The following is a 17500-nucleotide window of genomic DNA, read 5'->3' as shown; positions in this document are numbered from 1 at the left end:
ACCCATCACATCCTGATTGTCATTTCATGTCAACAGACAACGTCTGGTGACAGTTTTTTTTTTTTTTGGGGGGGGGACTATCACTAAAACGGCCGTTTTTCACAAGACAGGGTCCGGGTAACACACAACCTCTCAACGATGTTACGCACACACATAGAGTCGCCTACAGCAGTAGACGGTGGCATGTACGGGCAGGGAAAGGTGCGCTAAAAGGGCCGTGGGTGATTTCCTCTCCCTGGGATCGATGTGAGTAACGGGAGGCTGGCGCGAGACATGGAATTTTCCCGTACAGCAAGCTGGCAAGAGATGCAGCCATAGCAGCGCCAGCGCACATTATACATTTCAAATGAATCCAGAGCAGCTACGTCACGGCAGCCGGGAATGACTGGCCGTGTACTAAAAAGGCAGAGAAAGTCCACTGTGCGTTATTATGTTACACCAATGTAATAACAATGCTATTATTAACGCACGGTCCCATCCTGTCCAACAGACCAATGGCTGAGATGCCACCTCAGGTATTTCGTGAGGCATGACCTAATCTAACGGCACGCCGGGGAGACCTTTGGCATTTCTTAGAACATCGATCTATTCCTCCTCTCAAGGACGAATGGGGATGTCGAATAAATTAAACATCTTAGTCCTACAGTCTTGGCTGGCCACCGACATAAAAATGCCCCTTCGGTGATCAAGGATAGCCTAGTTAAGCATGGCAAGGAACCCCAGTGCCTCGTGCAGTAACGTCTCCCCAGAAGGAGAGGGGGGAACACGACCTCATGTTTTTACAATGTTGCAGCTATGTGGTTAAAATTTCCACAATGGCCCAGCTTTCGCTGACAAACACTGGAGGGCTCACAGCCTGCTGGCTCACTCTTGGATACTTCGCAAGATTTGTGTTTAAAACGCGCACACACTTAATCTCAATTTTAAATCTGTTTTGATTGGGCGCGAGTGATTCCAGGTTTTAAATAAAGGTTAGCCAGATAAGGCCGGCGGATTATTCTTCAACACTAATCGGTTTATGTCATTACTCCGTTCGGTCTCTCCAGTCAGATGGCTAATAATGCACAAATCAATATGATGCGATGTTAGTCATTCAATCCGCAAACCATACGGCCAGCCGCACAACACACAGTTCTTCAAAATAAATACTCAACTCCAAAAGAATGTGCAAAACAAACACATATCACGACCACACTGTCGCAATTTCTTGACAGCTAACGCTGCCTTACAAATACTATTGGAGTACTATAGGCATGTCACTCGGTGTAGTATCGTTGCTACAGTCTTGCTAGCTTTCCTGGTTCATTTACCACAATAATTCACAATATACTTTACTGTGCGCATTTGTTCCGAATAAATAACCAAATACGCGCTGTGCGCCAAACTGGAACGTTCGCGCAAACATGTATTTTCCACGCAAATGGGCTAATTTACCGAGTTCATGAATGAAAACCGGGGTCACAAATACCTTTCTTCACATTCCATAACCACTGGTCTTTGAAGCATGCAACCGTTAGGCTAATTATAATATAAGTTGAATAAGGGGTTTTAGGTGCCGCATACAGTAAATCGAACCGGCTTCTTACCCCAGCTGCTTGCGGTTCTGCCCATAAACTCTCCTGTGCGTGGATTGTAGATAAAATCTTTCCAACTGGATTTGTTTTCTTCGGGCTTGCCTTCTTTAGTCGACATGGTTGTGTTATTGAGAATTAATCAATAGAGAGAACGTTGGAAACGCTGACTTTCAAAAGGAATAAAATACAAAGGAATAGAAAAATGATTCGTCAGATGATATGTCAAAAAAAGAAAAGAGTCCTGCACGGTTCCGGTCCAACTCGGCTCGGTTCACTGGTGCACCCTCTCACACGGCTACACGACTGCAGCGACCGTGCTCTGGGAGAAATCGCGTTTCAAACACTATGGCGCAAGCGCAGTATACCATCCCCGAAATTCCGAGATAAGCATTCATTGCCAATAAGCACGCCTCTGCGAGACGACGTCTCTGACAGTTGACAGTCGAGAAATCAGATGTGTGAGCACCATTTGTTATTTAATAACATTTAAACGTACTAAATGTAATTACACATAACGGACCGTGTGCGCAAACCAACACAACCCATACCTTCATAGCGACAGTGTGAATAGTTTTGACATGTAAATCATAATTGCAGTCAGTCTTCAAAACTGCCTTTAATTTTGATTTTGAGCTCAGTCCAGGTGGGCCACGGGGCATCTTTTATAATTCAGATTTTAATGGACAAATCTTGTCCTGATTGTATTGTCCGCATCTGCGCACTCCAAATAGTCTAAAGCTCCGTGTTTCAGATGCCCACCATGGGTCAGTGGCAAACCTATGGCAACCAGCTGTGCCAACTCGAACAGGTGTTGGATAAGAGCTTCATTAGCTTGATCATGTCAGCTATACGCAGAAAATCACGGCGGCATCTCCCCAGCTGTTCCAATCTAGGAACAGCGAATACACTACGGACTGTTTTTTTTTTTTTTGTAACGCTTGGGCGAAAAAGCTGCTCAACTTTCGACGCCTCGCGTGACGCGGACTTTCCTCCGGGTCTCGGTGCGTGCTGAAGCACGAGCGTGACAACCGGCCTCCTGGGCTCGCGGAGCTGGAGGGGGCATTCCACTCTGCTGCGCTCGGGGAGCTTCAAGTAAATCTCTATTCATGATTTGTCATCGCTTATCTCGATGTATTATTTACATGCGCCGTTATGTCTGTCGTCTGCTTCCTTTCCATCTGATCCAGAAGCAAGATACCGCAACGTGTTATGATATGAGGTTCCCCTTTTAGTGATTTCATTTAAACCACATAATCAGATAAGTGACAAATCTTTCCCACGGCCCACATTAATTACATCACATACAAGGCAATAATTGTGTAATGCACATCCGGGGAACTGTATACTTAAGCACATAGGCTGCAACAATTGTTGACGGTGATTTGACCTGAATTGTAACCCAGATCAGAGACTAACTGGTGGCAATCTTGGGAATAATGCTCCAGAGCAACAACGTGCACAAATACAATTATTGTGTCCGGCTAATGTGAAGTACAGAATCAAATGAGCATACCACACCACTATAACCAAAATTATATGTTTATATATGTATAGATATATACATACAGTTACATTTCCAAATAGAGAACGCGGGAATACAAACAGGAGGAAAAAAATGCCTGTACGTACATTTCATTAGTAATCTGTCCTTACAAAAAAAAAAAAAAAAGCAACAGTGTGTCTCAGAACGCAGGGGCAGTGTGTGTTTGGGAGTTGCGAGTTTATCTTTACAAACAAGCTTTGGGATAACAACCAAATATAAAGAATGTGAAATGCTATACTACTGTACTTTCTCACGCGCGTAACTACACCATTTTATTCTTTAGTTTTATTTTTCTGCATCTCCTCAAAACAGTCAAGGTTCTTGCACTGGTGAATGCATAAAAAAGGCGAGCATAAAACCTAAGCGATTGGCTACACAATCAAACAATAATAATAACAACAACAGAGGATTGACAATTATTATTAGTAACACGTAAAAAGGTAGCACGTTTGATATTTCTTTTGTAGGAGCAAAATACAAAAAAAAAAAAACTGAAAACAGTTTACAAAAAGTCATTTGCAGAAGGAAGGATGCAGGCATGTTCCCTTTCCACACACGAACATGGGATGGAGAGGGAGGATAAAGTCTTTTTTTCTCTTTTCTTCTTATGAAATCTCAACCCAGGTGTACAAGCAGTGAAAGACAAGCAGCGAAACAAAACAAAACAAAACAAAACAGACGAACAAAAAAAAGAAGCCCAAGAAAACGGCATGGTAAAATCGCCATCAGACTACTCTTCTGAACTGAGAAAGAAAAAAAATAAATAGGAGAAGGGCCGTCCATGGCTGGGTATGGGTAAGGGTGATGGGTGGTGATGTGGGCTGGGTATAAGAGGACAGGGGTGGGGTTGTGGGTTGTGGGGTGGGAATGGAGGGGATGTACGGTTGGCAATGAGTGCTGCTGACAGAGTTCTCAGTGTCACTCGCTGTTCCGTCACGACGCCGCTGCAGGTCACCAAGCAAATGTGCTCCAGCCCTCTGAATCTCTACACTACACACTACCAGGCGCTCTCTCTTACACACGCACACGCACACACACACACACACACTCTCGTTTACACAGCCCCCTGAATCTGAACACTACACACTACCAGGCTCTCTCTCTCTCTCTTACACACACACACTCTCGTTTACACAGACACACATACAATGTACCAGGCTGTGTTACACACACACACACTCACACTCACATGCGCACGCGCACACACACACACACACACACGCACACACACACACACACTCACACTCACACTCACATGCGCACGCGCACACACACACGCACAAGCACAAGCACAAGCACACACACACTTTTCTAGGAGGCAAGACTGACTCCAATTATCCAAAAGGAGTGGGAGGGAGAGTAGGAAGAAGAAGGGACAGGAATAGACACGCAGGATATAGTATATTCCTCAAGTTATGAATAGAAAAAAAACAAAAACAAATTGCAGCTTATTTCCTGTGGTAGCTTTTTCCTCCAATTCCTCTGTATAGGGATATTAGGTGCATTGGAAGTCTCTTTTTTTTATTTATTAGGTTTTTTTTGTTCTTTTTCTTCTTTGTTTTAATTGTCCCCGGTGTATGTTAGGGCTTTTGTTGATTGGGAAGAGGGTGTCTGTCGTCGGGCATATCACTCGGGCGATGAAGGCTCGTCGTCGTCATCTTCGTCGTCGTCCTCTTCCTCGTTGAAGGAGCTGCGGGACTCGGAGGCGTGGGAGGGGGCGGTGCTACTGTGGCTATAGCTCCGCCCACCGCTGAGGGAAGAGGTGCAGTCCAGATCGCCCGGCAGAGAACTGTTGTGAAGAAAAACACCACACAAACGCACACACACACACGGAGGAAGTCAGTCAGGAGACATATGAGACGATTAAATATTAATACCCCATAAACAGTGCATTTGTATTTACTTGACATATGCAGGGGTGATAGTGAAAAAAAATCCTGAGCCTGAACTTTTTTCCTGGTCGGGGAGGGGGGGCCGGGGAAGACGGGACATACTGCATATGAGACGTAATGTAGGCCTTATTATTATTCAAACACATTATTCAAACATTTAAGATAATGTTTTCATTTTTGCATTATTTCTATAGTGTTATTCACGAAAACACAGATCATTTCCCTGTTGGTAGGCTACAGCACTTGGCTGAAAGAAACTGACCACCACGTTCAATTCTAGCTGTAAAAACGAATACCAACGTATGCAGTTAGAAATGCATTCTAGGCTTGTGATGTTGCACTAAAGTTATTGAGGTGGGTATTGAACCAATGCAACATTTCAACACCAGAATGCATTTCTGAAAACATGGTGCATATTTTACCACATTGAATTAACTGAAAGCTACATATGTAGCAGCCATACCAAGACAGGTCAGTAGGAGGCAATACTACTCCAAAGTACAGTAACTACACTCTGTCCAAAATAGAGGAGGTGATTACCAATTAATTGAGCAATACTTTTAAATGACATGACATTTGCTGCAAGCTGATAAGTTTCATTTTCATTGGGACATTGCTCATATAACTTGTATAGGCTACTGGACATACGTTTAGATAGCCTACTCGTGGCCCCATGGTCTACCTATAACCACAGATTGTTTAAGGGCTGTGCTATAACCCCTGCCTTTCCGTTGTAGGGAAACGCCCTTTAATTACCGGTACATGATATTTAGGGCACAAGCGCATGATTGGCTACATGCAGGCCCACGTTCACATCGCATATTTCGACTCCACGGATGACAGAACCAGTGGTTATTACGGACAGGACAGTATATATAGCCTGTGTGACTACTGCGCGACTTTCGCATTGGGTTGAAGTCATTGAGAGTAAATAGAATGGAGGCCAAAATTCTATTTCATTGTTGAAGCCAAGTTGGAGCCAAGGTTGGACCCAAAAAGACCAAAAAATGGCCAAATCCCATTCATTCCTATGAGAGACATAAAACCCTGTATCTCCCTTAAATGCCACTCCAGGGGGATAATTTTTCGCTCAACTAGTAGGTCCCCTTGCTCTCCAACTTACCAGGGTGGTGATTTTTTGTGGTGATGTTTTATTTTAGAGAGATATTAAAAGTTAAATTGACCAATGAACATCAGAACATGGTTTGATTGACCGTTAGAAGTCTTGTTGTTGTCCAATCAGCACCTGCGTTTGGCGTTGCTAAGGTGGAATGTAAGATGGAATGTTCCCAAATCTGGCTTCAAAGCGTTGAATGGCAAATAGCGTTGATTTGGCGTCCATTCTATTTACTGTCAATGGTTGTAGTCAATTAAAATACATGAAAATCACTCGCGTGTACACACGCCCATTACAATGTACGAGTTGAAAAGATAACAGAAAGCAACAAAAACAAAGACAGGACCGAATTAAGCTACATGAAAATAGCACAGGGCGTGAAGATAAGATGAACATTCACTGCATGTCTAGGTGACACCGTGGTGGCCACATGAACGCAAGCTAAGTATTTGAAGTTCATGAGAGTCTGATATTGACAATTGCCCCCTGCCCGAGAGTAGGGATTAAGTAGCCCAGAGCGTGCAGACAATACAACCTGTGCATCGTGCGTGGAATAACTGGATTCGATTACGCAGAAGGGCTACGACAGGGAGCGCGCGAGAGAGAAAGGCTGTGTGAACCTGTGCGAGGCTGTTTGGGGGTTTTCACAGAGCGCGTTGGTTTAGCGCGTTGGTTTAGTCAGCATAACTAATATAAACATCTCCCTGAAATCAGTTTGACACGTGGTTTGTCAGGAATGACGCAAAACACCATCCCTCAATCAACAGTAGACCAAAATCCACGAACTCAGCTCACACTAGCCTACAAGGGGTGTAGGCTAACTAGGCTTGCCAAACATTAGCGATCCAAGCATTCCATTGTCATTTGGACATGTCGCAATGGTAGCCGCTATTCCAATGCAGACCACATTTACGCACTACACCTAGAAAAAAAGTATCATGACGGGCATAGCATAGCCTACCGTTTTGAGCATACAGACTTTTTTTGAAAGAACGTCCATCTCAAGTTTGTCAACATTGCGCAGTCATTTAGCGCACATAAATGAGGAAAATAGACGAACCTATTTCAAACTCTCACTGAGCCCGTTTATGCGCATCAATAAGCCGTTTATGGTCAGGTTTTTGGAGTAACCTGCGCAAGGCAAAATCATTCGGGCCCAAGCCAACATGCCACAGTGGGCAAATTAATAACTAAATGGCCTTACCTTCAATCGTTTTCTTGATCACAGAATTTCACTAGTATTCCACTGACATCCACACGGTTCAACACACCCATCACAACTAGCAAGCCATGTGGATTTGTGCTAACAATAGTTGATAATTTTTATCGGAATCCAAATGGTCTAGACTTGGCCTATAGTACTTTCTTCCGTTTCTTCAGTATAACGAGATGCCATTTTTGGATTTGCCTACGTCGACAGTGAAAATATCTGAGAAGGGTAACCAGTAGGGGCCTAGAACTCTCTTTACTGTGCATACTGACAGCCAATCTACTTCTCCTTTCACTAGAACTAGAAGACTGCCGCCAGTGATGTGGTGAGTGACTCAAGAGCAAGACGTAACAAATTGATACATTTTTCAGTAAGATGTCGGGATGATACAATTATGGGCTGCTGCTCATTTGGGTTCCTTTCGCGTCTCTTACAACAGGCTGTTGCGCGCTCATTTATTTTCACCATACATTAATGAAGGCCTACGCGATAGTTTATTATTTTATTAATTTTGGGGAAATTATTATTTTATTTTTTTCTACAGCCACGCTACGCCGGATTTCCGGCGCGGCGCCGGACTGCTATCACCCCTGCATATGTGCTTTATGTGAATGCCCGAGTGTGTGTGTGTGTGTGTGTGTGTGTGTGTGTGTGTGTGTGTGTGTGTGTGTGTGTCAGGGAAATGGGGAATAGAACCGAGAATAGAAATTACTACGAGCCTGAGGCAAGGAAAGCCACTTGCCATCCTTTTGGACTATTCCAGTAGCGCGTATTAACTAGACGGAGTGGCATCTTGGCTTATTGCACAGCTCAGTCACCCAGCCCAGTCTCTCTGCTTTATGACCAGCAAGCACGGAAGCTGAATTTCACCAGACTTCACCAGATTTGTTCAGGATGCGGCTTTATAAATGTTTAAATGGGCCTTAAGTATTTATGTGTGTGTTGCTGTCTGCTGCTTGTGTGTACGAGTTTGTTTTATGTAAAAATAATGCATTTCTTGAATGCATGCGAGTGGGTTTTCGGATGTATGAAAGTGTGTGTTCACGTGTGTGTGTGTGTGTGTGTGTGGTGTGTGAGCTGTAATGTGTAGTTACCTTGTGTGGCTAAGGGGCATCCGATTAGAGTTCCTGGCCATAGCTGACAAAAACACACAAGAGAAAAGCATGTCAAAAAAATACATGAAAGTAATTTTCTCTCTCTCACACACACACACACGCACGCACAAGCAGTCAATAACATTAGTGATGGCATCTCCAGATAACGTCATATCACAAGGCTATTAGAATGAATGTCCTTCAATCTATTGGCTACCCATTCTTGCTATGAAATTGAATTAGTTTTGATAATGGGCATGAGCACACATACAAACACTCATCGCTGGCTAATAATAAATGCAAAGCCTTTGAGTTCCAGCAATGAAGTCCCAAGCACACACCCCTCACCCACTCCCCTTCAATGTGACAGTACCAATGGCTTGTGCCTGTGAAACTGTGCTACAGCGGGATGGCTGCAGATCTGTGTGTTTGCGCTAATGGTTTGTGTGTGTGTGTGTCTGTCTGTCTGTCTGTCTGTCTGTCTGTTTGCGCGAAGGTATGTGAATGGGCGTGTACGCATATATGAATGAATGTCAGAGCACGTGCTGTGTGCTGACCAGTGACGTAGCATTGGAGGGGGACTTGTGCAGGAGGGAGCGTGTGCATGGGTATTTCAATGCGCGAGCAAGTGTGTCTGTGAACGAGACAGTGTATGGTACTGTATCTGTGCATAGACATGCGAGTGTGTCATGTTGAGCGGTTAGGGCGTCAGACTTGCATCCCAGAGGTTGCCGGTTCGACTCCCGACCCGCCAGGTTGGTGGGGGGAGTAATCAACCAGCGCTCTCCCCCATCCTCCTCCATGACTGAGGTACCCTGAGCATGGTACCGTCCCACCGCACTGCTCCCCATGGGGCGCCACTGAGGGCTGCCCCCTTGCACGGGTGAGGCATAAATGCAATTTCGTTGTGTGCAGTGTGCAGTGTTCACTTGTGTGCTGTGGAGTGCTGTCACAATGACAATGGGAGTTGGAGTTTCCCAATGGGCTTTCACTTTCATGTTATGCTATGCTATGCTATGCACATGACTTGAGTACATACTGACCTGTAGGGATGTAAATAAAATCGAAATGTATCGATGTATCGGAAGTATCGGCCGGCAATTTAATCGAATCGCATCGTATCGTGGGGCATTCTTAAGAATCGAAAAGAATCGAATCGCTGGCGCCTGTGCAATGTCCAAGCTCCATAACACAATAGTAGTGGAAAAAAGTAATTGGAAAAAATCGAATCGAACCGAATCGCATCGTATACTGGGAAATTCTTAAGTATCGAAAAAAATCGAATCCCTGATTTAAGAAATCGATACTGTATCGTATCGTCATGAAGGCTGTGATTTACACCCCTACTGACCTGTGACGTAGCACTGGAGTGACTTGGGCAGGAGCGACCGGGCCAGTCCCAGTGAGTCTGTGGAGCAGGAGCCGTTCTCCAGGCCCAGGGACATGCCCATACGCTTCAGCACCTCGATGTCGTCGTGGATCTCAAACGTGTTGTCGAAGTTGAAGAGGTACTCGCACCTGAAGATGCGCATGTATGCACACACACGCACGCACACAGACACAGACACACACAAAAACACACACACACACACACGCACGCACACAGACACAGACACACACAAAAACACACACAGAGACAGGGAAAGATCGTTAGAAGAGGAACCACAGAACTCTGATCAAAGCCAGACAGCAGAGAGAGAGAGAGAGAGAGAGAGAGAGAGAGAGAGAGAGAGAGAGAGAGAGAGAGAGTGTGTCCTGGAGTGACAGAGAGAACTGTGAGTGTGAGAGTTGATGGAAGTCGAAGGGCTATGATGTGGCGAAGACTAAAAATAGCAAAAGCCCAAATGTGGTGCTCAGATCATAATCATTCTGCTTGTTTACACACCGCTTCATCCAGTCACGGTGTCACTTAGAGAGAGGTGACATAACACAGAGTTTGCATGGTGGAAAAACATACCCGATGACAAAAATGACTTCTAAAGTGTTAACTCAACTCTTTAGAGAATCAAATTTGACAGGCATGGTGTTTCCTATTCGTTAAATGTATTCACTGCACACACTGTACTGTCTAAGTGTGTTGGGGAAAATTGCTATTCATATGCGCACTTCCATTTTCTGAGAAGCTCAGGTTAAATCCATACGCCTTTCCTCATTGGCAACGCAGCACTATAAATCTTGACTGAGAGATCAGCCCAAGGAAAGCACTAGAAAGTGCAGCAGTGTGAGCGCTACTGTGGGTGGTCAATGTGAATGGAACGGAGGCGTACTGTACATAATATGAGTGGTCCAGTGCCATAGATGGACTGGCAGAGTAGGAGCACTGCAGAGACAGACACAGGGGACAGAGAGACATGAGGCGAAAGATAGAGAGTGAGAGAGACAAGAAGTATAGACAGTATGACAAGCCGACTGTGTGTGTGTGTGTGTGTGTGTGTGTGTGTGTGTGTGTGTGTGTGTGTGTGTGTGTTAGTGTGTGTGTGTGTGTGTGTGTGTGGATATGAGTGTCTGTGCAACAGAGATGGGGAGAAAGGGAGGGTGTTCCAAAAAAAAGGCAGAATATAATTGAAAGTGTGTGAGAGAGTGATCGAGAGAGAGAGAGGGAGAGAGACAGAGATAGAAAGTAGTGATACAGTTAGGAAACGAGTGTGCTGAAGGAGGCCCTTAGTGGGCCGTGCCAGACAGCTCTAGATGAAGACGAGTAGACAGGTGCAGGGCCATTAGCAGCAGAGGAGGAGGAGGAGGAGGAGGACATTCAGTACAGGTGAAAGAAGGAGGAGGAGGAGGACGAGGAGGAGGAGACGAGGAGGAGGACTTTCATTACAGGTGAGACAAGGAGAAGGAGACGAGGAGGAGGAAGAGACGAGGAGGAGGACATTCATTACATGTGAGACAAGGAGAAGGAGACGAGGAGGAGGAGGAGGAGACGAGGAGGAGGAGGAGGAGACGAGGAGGAGGACATTCATTACAGGTGAGACAAGGAGAAGGAGACGAGGAGGAGGAGGAGGAGGAGGAGGAGGACATTCATTACAGGTGAGAGGAGGAGGAGGAGGATATTGGGTACAGGTGAGAGAGTCACATGGAGGCTGGATGGGGACACTAGGCACAGGGAACAAGCCTGAGGGAGGAGGAGGAGGACATTAAGGGCAGACATGAGGGTGTGGCACACTCCCTGGAGATGGAGATGGAGAGAGAGATGGAGAGAGAGAGAGACAACTGTAAATGAAGATGAGTGTACGAGAGTGGAGAGGGGCAGAGGGCCATTAATAGCAGATGGTGGAGGAGGACATTCAGGGAGGGAGCGAGGGAGGTGGAAGGGTGTGGTGTAAGGAGAGAGACAGAGAGAGAGATAGAGAGAGATAGAGAGAGAGAGAGAAGGAGAGAGAGAGATGGATAGATAGAATAGAGAGAGAGAGAGAGAGAGAGAGAGAGAGAGAGAGATGGATAGATAGAATAGAGAGAGAGAGAGAGAGAGAGAGAGAGAGAGAGAGAGAGAGAGAGAGAGATGGATAGATAGAATAGAGAGAGAGAGAGAGAGAGAGAGAGAGAGAGAGAGAGAGGGAGAGAGAGAGATGGATAGATAGAATAGAGAGAGAGAGAGAGAGAGAGAGAGAGAGAGAGAGAGAGAGAGAGAGAGAGAGAGAGAGAGAGAGAGATGGATAGATAGAATAGAGAGAGAGAGAGAGAGAGAGAGAGAGAGAGAGAGGAAGAGAGGGAGAGAGAGCAATAGAGGAGTGAGGATACAGGGGGACACACTGAGAGCAGGTGTAAGGTTGTGATTGAGGCAGGGCGTGCGAGGTAGTGAAGGAGGGAGTGTGGGTGTGGTGTGGTGTGGTGTGGTGTGGCGTGCAGGGCTGCGTGCGTACTTGTCGCTGGATATGGAGCAGTCGATGACGGTGCGCTGGTCGGTGTTGAAGATGAGGAAGGGCAGCTGGATGACGGAGCCGGGCGGGGGCGCACTCTGGGACTCCGCCTCTGCCGCCTGGTTACGCTGCACCAGGTTCTTGAAGGCGATTTGCTGCGCGCACAGAAACACATACACACACACACACACACACACACACGCACACGCGCACACACACACAGACAGACACACACAGACAGACACACACACACACAGAAGAAATCAGGATTAGCATTAGATGTTGACATTACATACACTAACCTTTTCCTCAAATGTCCACTAGGTTCTCCAAGGCAATCTGCTACACGTACAGAAACACACACAAACACACGGATGCCCATGTGCACACGCACACACAGATGCACCGGTACGCACGCACACATTGTGCACACACACGCACATGGGGTTATGTTTGCACAATGTTTGTTCAATGCCACTCACTTTCTTAGACACACACGCACATACACACAAGTCATTAATGCCAACATCTGCGTAAAGCGATTACCTTAGTTGAATTGGGACTGTGGTTGCACTGACTGACACACACGTGCACTGACTCATTCACTCACTCACACTCTCCCATGACACTGCCTACCCTCTCCACATCACCGTCTCTCTTCTCCTCCACACTCGTTCTTTCTATTATCCCCCTCTTGCTTGACACCTCCTCCGACTTCTTGCTCTCTACTACACCTTTCCATTATCTTGATCAGTCCTCCCCTGGTAGCCTTGTCGGTCTTTGTATCCATTTCGCTTTCCGCAGAATACAATTTCGCAGAGTGTAATGAGCGGGGGGAATCCCCCGTAGTGTAATAGTGTAGCGTAGCGGCTAAAGAGCTGATTGCATTACGTGTCTTGACTGATGGTCTGGCAGCTGGCAACTCTGGGCCATTGGGGTATGCTTGAGGGACTGCCCTCCTCATTCGTTCATATTCTTGTCTGGCATGTCAAATACGAACACATCTTAACCAAGAATTAGCGCACCGGTGATGCTATTGTCATTTTAAATAGTATGACAGTGTGCGTGTGTGCCCTTTTTTTTTTTTTTTTTTTAAGGAAAGAGCTCTCTATCAAAATACTAACAAATACATGTGGGAAAGATCTCTAAGTGTGTGTGAATTTCTTAGTATTTTGCTAGCGATTGCTTTTTGTTGTGACCTTTGATAAACGGCCAAGTGGCATTTATCACATTTGCTTGTGCAAGAAAACTAGATGCAAACATTACACCATAAACAGAAACACACTTTCACATTTACAATGCCTATGACCAAGAGCGGATTATACAGGGTGTTTAAACACCCACACCCTCATATGGTGGCACTGATCGCTCTTTTGTGGAGCCAGAGAATGTTGAGGGTGAACCTCAGGCCCTGGTACATGCAACAACGATCCTGGTTTACATTCTTGTCTTTCGCAGATCGGAAGACATATGCATCACCAGATATCGGATCAATAAGTATTCCCATGCTGACAGGAAGGTTTTCAGGAGGATGGAAACAACAGAGGAAAGGAGAGGGGAGGAGAAGAAGAGAAGAGAGAGGAGAAGAAGAGAAGAGAGAGGAGAAGAAGACCGGAGGAGAAGAGAGAAGAGAGAATGTCAAAAAAGAAAGGGAAAAGAGACAGAAAAGACCAAAAATGAAGGGAGAGAAGAGAGGAAAAAATATGAGAACAGGACATTAACAAAAGAGAAAATGGCGACTCGACAGAAATGGAACTGAGAAGGACGCAAGCGTGGACAGTAGAGGACAAGACAGGACGGGACTGGACAGGAGAGAAGGGGACACCTTATGGTAAAAGGGTAGTGGAAACATGTCACACGTTATAGTGACAGGGTAAGAGGAGGGAACAGGCAGGTAAATGAGATGTAAGGAGAGCAGAAGACTGGAAAGTAGGGAAGTGGAGGAGAGGAGAGGAGAGGAGAGGAGAGGAGAGGAGAGGAGAGGAGAGAAGAGAGGAGAGGAGAGGAGAGAAGAGAGGAGAAGAGAGGAGAAGGACAGAGGGCAGCGTGGAGATGTGGGAGGGGGTGGTGATTGAAGGAGGAGAGGAGAGGAGAGAAGAGGAGAGGAGGAGAGAGGAGAGAAGAAGAGGAGAGGAGAGGAGAGAAGAGAGGAGAAGAGAGGAGAAGGACAGAGGGCAGCGAGGAGAGAAGAGAAGAGGAGAGGGGGAGGGCGGGGCGCGAGGCCATCTCAGCAGTATTGATCAGCTGTCCCGGCATCCGGTATTACTCCTCCAGAGAGCTGGACTCATTCCACAACACACACATCACATACCTACACACACATATATCTACACACACCCATACCCACACACACACACACACACACACACACACACACACACACACACACACACACACACACACACACACACACACACACACACACACACACACACACACACACACACACACGCGCACACACACACACACACACACACACACACACACACACCTACACACACACACACGCGCACACATCACATACCTACACACACACACACACACACACACACATACATGCACGCACGCACGCACCCCCTCCTCCGATCCACACACACACACTAACCTTAACGCTCACTCACTAGACACACACAATCACTATGATTCTCTAGACACACACACAAACATGCACACGCACGTGTGCACCACCACAGTCTCTCTGTGCGTCACACACACGCCTCCTCTGCATTCCAATTCATTCCATCACTGTCACCCGCTCTCCCACTGCATTCGGGCTCGCTGACAGGATGGGGGGTGGAGGGAGAGGGAGGAGGGAGAGGGAGAGGGAGAGGGAGAGGGGAAGAGAGAGAGAGAGAGAGAGAGAGAGAGAGAGAGAGAGAGAGAGAGAGAGAGAGAGAGAGAGAGAGAGAGAGAGAGAGAGAGAATAGAATGGAGGAGAGATGGTGAGAGAATGCTTGAGAGAGACCGAGAGCGAGAGACTAATCCAATACTTAAACCATTAACACCAATCAAGATCAAATCAGCCAAATCCAATCTCACCAGGGAACACTAATGGAACACCACACAACATCCTTCTTCCCAACTCCAGCATTCTTACAGAAAAACATAACCAGGAAAGAGAAACGCACAGGAAGGTACAGTATAAAGTGAAAGACAGGAGAGAGAGAGAGAGAGAGAGAGAGAGAGAGAGAGAGAGAGAGAGAGAGAGAGAGAGAGAGAGAGAGAGAGAGAGAGAGAGAGAGAGAGAGAGAGAGAGAGAGAGATCTGGAGTGTGCCCAGCCACCCCGGCCACTTACTGACTTCAGTTGTTAAGTTTATGTGTGCACACACATTTTAAATACACAAACACACACATCTCTCTCTTCCCTCTGTAACACAAATTTGTTTTATTGGTAGTATGCCTGTATGTATCAACTGTGGGCAAAGCATACACATTCTCTACCTCACACGCACACGCACACACACGCACACGCACACACACACACACACACACACACACACACACACACACACGTACCTGTAGTATGAGCTCGTCCAGCTGAGCTCGTTTCTGTCTGATTCTCTCCAGGCGTTTCTGTTTCTCAAGCTGCGGGAGGAGAGAGCAGAGATGGGATGCCGTTTAGGACGCACACTCGACACACATGTGGCATACACAATAAAACACATGCACACATGAGAAATAAAGAATACATGTGATATGTGGCACAGTGCCAATCTGACACACACCTTCAAGCATGAACAACCCATGCACATTGGTGAGGCGTGTAAATTATTACTCGAATCAAATATTCGTGAGTGTACAAGGCCAGCTGTGTGTGTGTGTGTGTGTGTGTGTGTGTGTGTGTGTGTGTGTGTGTGTGTGAGTTGCTTACTGGGGAATAGAAGTGTGGCTGAAGCTACATAAATACCAGGGCACACACACACGCACACACACACACATTACATCAGCGAGGTGGGGGCCATTCTATTCAGTATGCATGACATATAGAAAGTTGTGTGTGTGTGTGTGTGTGTGTGTGTGTGTGTGTGTGTGTGTGTGTGTGTGTGTGTGTGTGTGTGTTTGCACTGTTTAGCACGAGAATGAATGCCTCACATCTGTCATAGCCCTGACACACAGACACACAAGCCTGCGTGATTGCACGCACAGAACAGACACGTGTGCGCACACACACATACACCCGCGCAAAAACACACATATTGAAAGACTCTTGAGGTCTTGCGTCTACTCCTACCCCGCCCCCCCATCTTTTCATCGATGTGTGTGTCACCCTCTTTGTTTTCTGCTGTCAGCTCCCGAGACGTGACACTAACAGATGCTGTCACACCGCTCCTCAAGAGCACAACCAGGCAACATGGAGCACACACACACACACACACACACACACACACACACACACACACACACACACACACACACACACACACACACACACACACACACACACACACACACACACACACACACACACACACACACACACACACACACACACACACACACACACACACACACACACAAGCACATACACACAGAAGCACATACACACAGAAGCACAAACACACGCGCGCGCACGCACGCATACACACATTGCAAAGCGTACACGCATGCACACAGACACATATACAGACACACATACACACACGTCCTGTAAAACAACTACACACAATTTACAGAAATAGACCTGCCACTCAAAGTATTTTAAAATGGCCAATTCAGCCCCATAGCCAGCAGGCGATGTTGTCGTGTGAAAAGCTTGTCCTCAAAACTGTCAGTCTATATACTTTGTGTCTCCAATTAACTAGCAACCATGATGATGCAAGTATGTAGGTGTACTTTATATTATTGACCATGACCTACAGTATCATACGGTGAAAAACTCACTATTTGCATTACAAACTGCGTCACACATCATTTGCGTCACACTTATTGTCAAATGTGCAAATGCACAGTGGATAAACGTTAAATATTGCTGTAGTTTCTGAAAAAAAATCAATAGGGCTCTAAGCATCCAGGCCTTATGGGCCCGACATGATTGGTCATATGCTAATGAGCAGTCAGCCATTGGTTACCAACTGGGATGGTGCTTAGCGATTGGCTATCTATTAGGAAAGCAACTCCTTAGGGGGTGTGGTGTAGTCTTCAGAGGAGGGCTAGAGGAAAATTCCATGCATGGACTACTGTCCAGTTCGGTCACCTCGCATCTATGCTG

The 17500-nt window shown here is 46.2% G+C and overlaps 2 protein-coding genes across 3 annotated transcripts in view; both read right to left on the bottom strand.

The window, feature by feature from the left end:
• atp1b3b (ATPase Na+/K+ transporting subunit beta 3b) overlaps positions 1 to 1927 on the bottom strand; it is a 67192-nt gene extending 65265 nt beyond the window's left edge. The window contains exon 1 of the mRNA XM_063205644.1: positions 1587 to 1927. Within this exon, the coding sequence (XP_063061714.1) occupies positions 1587 to 1692 (106 nt within the window). The 5' untranslated portion in view covers positions 1693 to 1927. The remainder of the gene's footprint in view (positions 1 to 1586) is intronic.
• A 2424-nt stretch (positions 1928 to 4351) lies between these two features.
• tfdp2 (transcription factor Dp-2) overlaps positions 4352 to 17500 on the bottom strand; it is a 94110-nt gene continuing 80961 nt past the window's right edge. For both annotated transcript variants that reach the window (XM_063205642.1, XM_063205643.1), the window contains 5 exons: positions 15808 to 15876; positions 12294 to 12445; positions 9782 to 9948; positions 8431 to 8473; positions 4352 to 4906 (listed from right to left, as the gene is read on the bottom strand). In XM_063205642.1, the coding sequence (XP_063061712.1) occupies positions 4744 to 4906; positions 8431 to 8473; positions 9782 to 9948; positions 12294 to 12445; positions 15808 to 15876 (594 nt within the window). In that variant the 3' untranslated portion in view covers positions 4352 to 4743. The remainder of the gene's footprint in view (positions 4907 to 8430; positions 8474 to 9781; positions 9949 to 12293; positions 12446 to 15807; positions 15877 to 17500) is intronic.

This window comes from Engraulis encrasicolus, chromosome 8, assembly GCF_034702125.1.
Source record: "Engraulis encrasicolus isolate BLACKSEA-1 chromosome 8, IST_EnEncr_1.0, whole genome shotgun sequence".
In the NCBI taxonomy this organism is placed as follows: Eukaryota; Metazoa; Chordata; class Actinopteri; order Clupeiformes; family Engraulidae; genus Engraulis; species Engraulis encrasicolus.
Note: the sequence above shows the minus strand (reverse complement) of the source record. Positions and strands in the feature narration are given on the sequence as shown.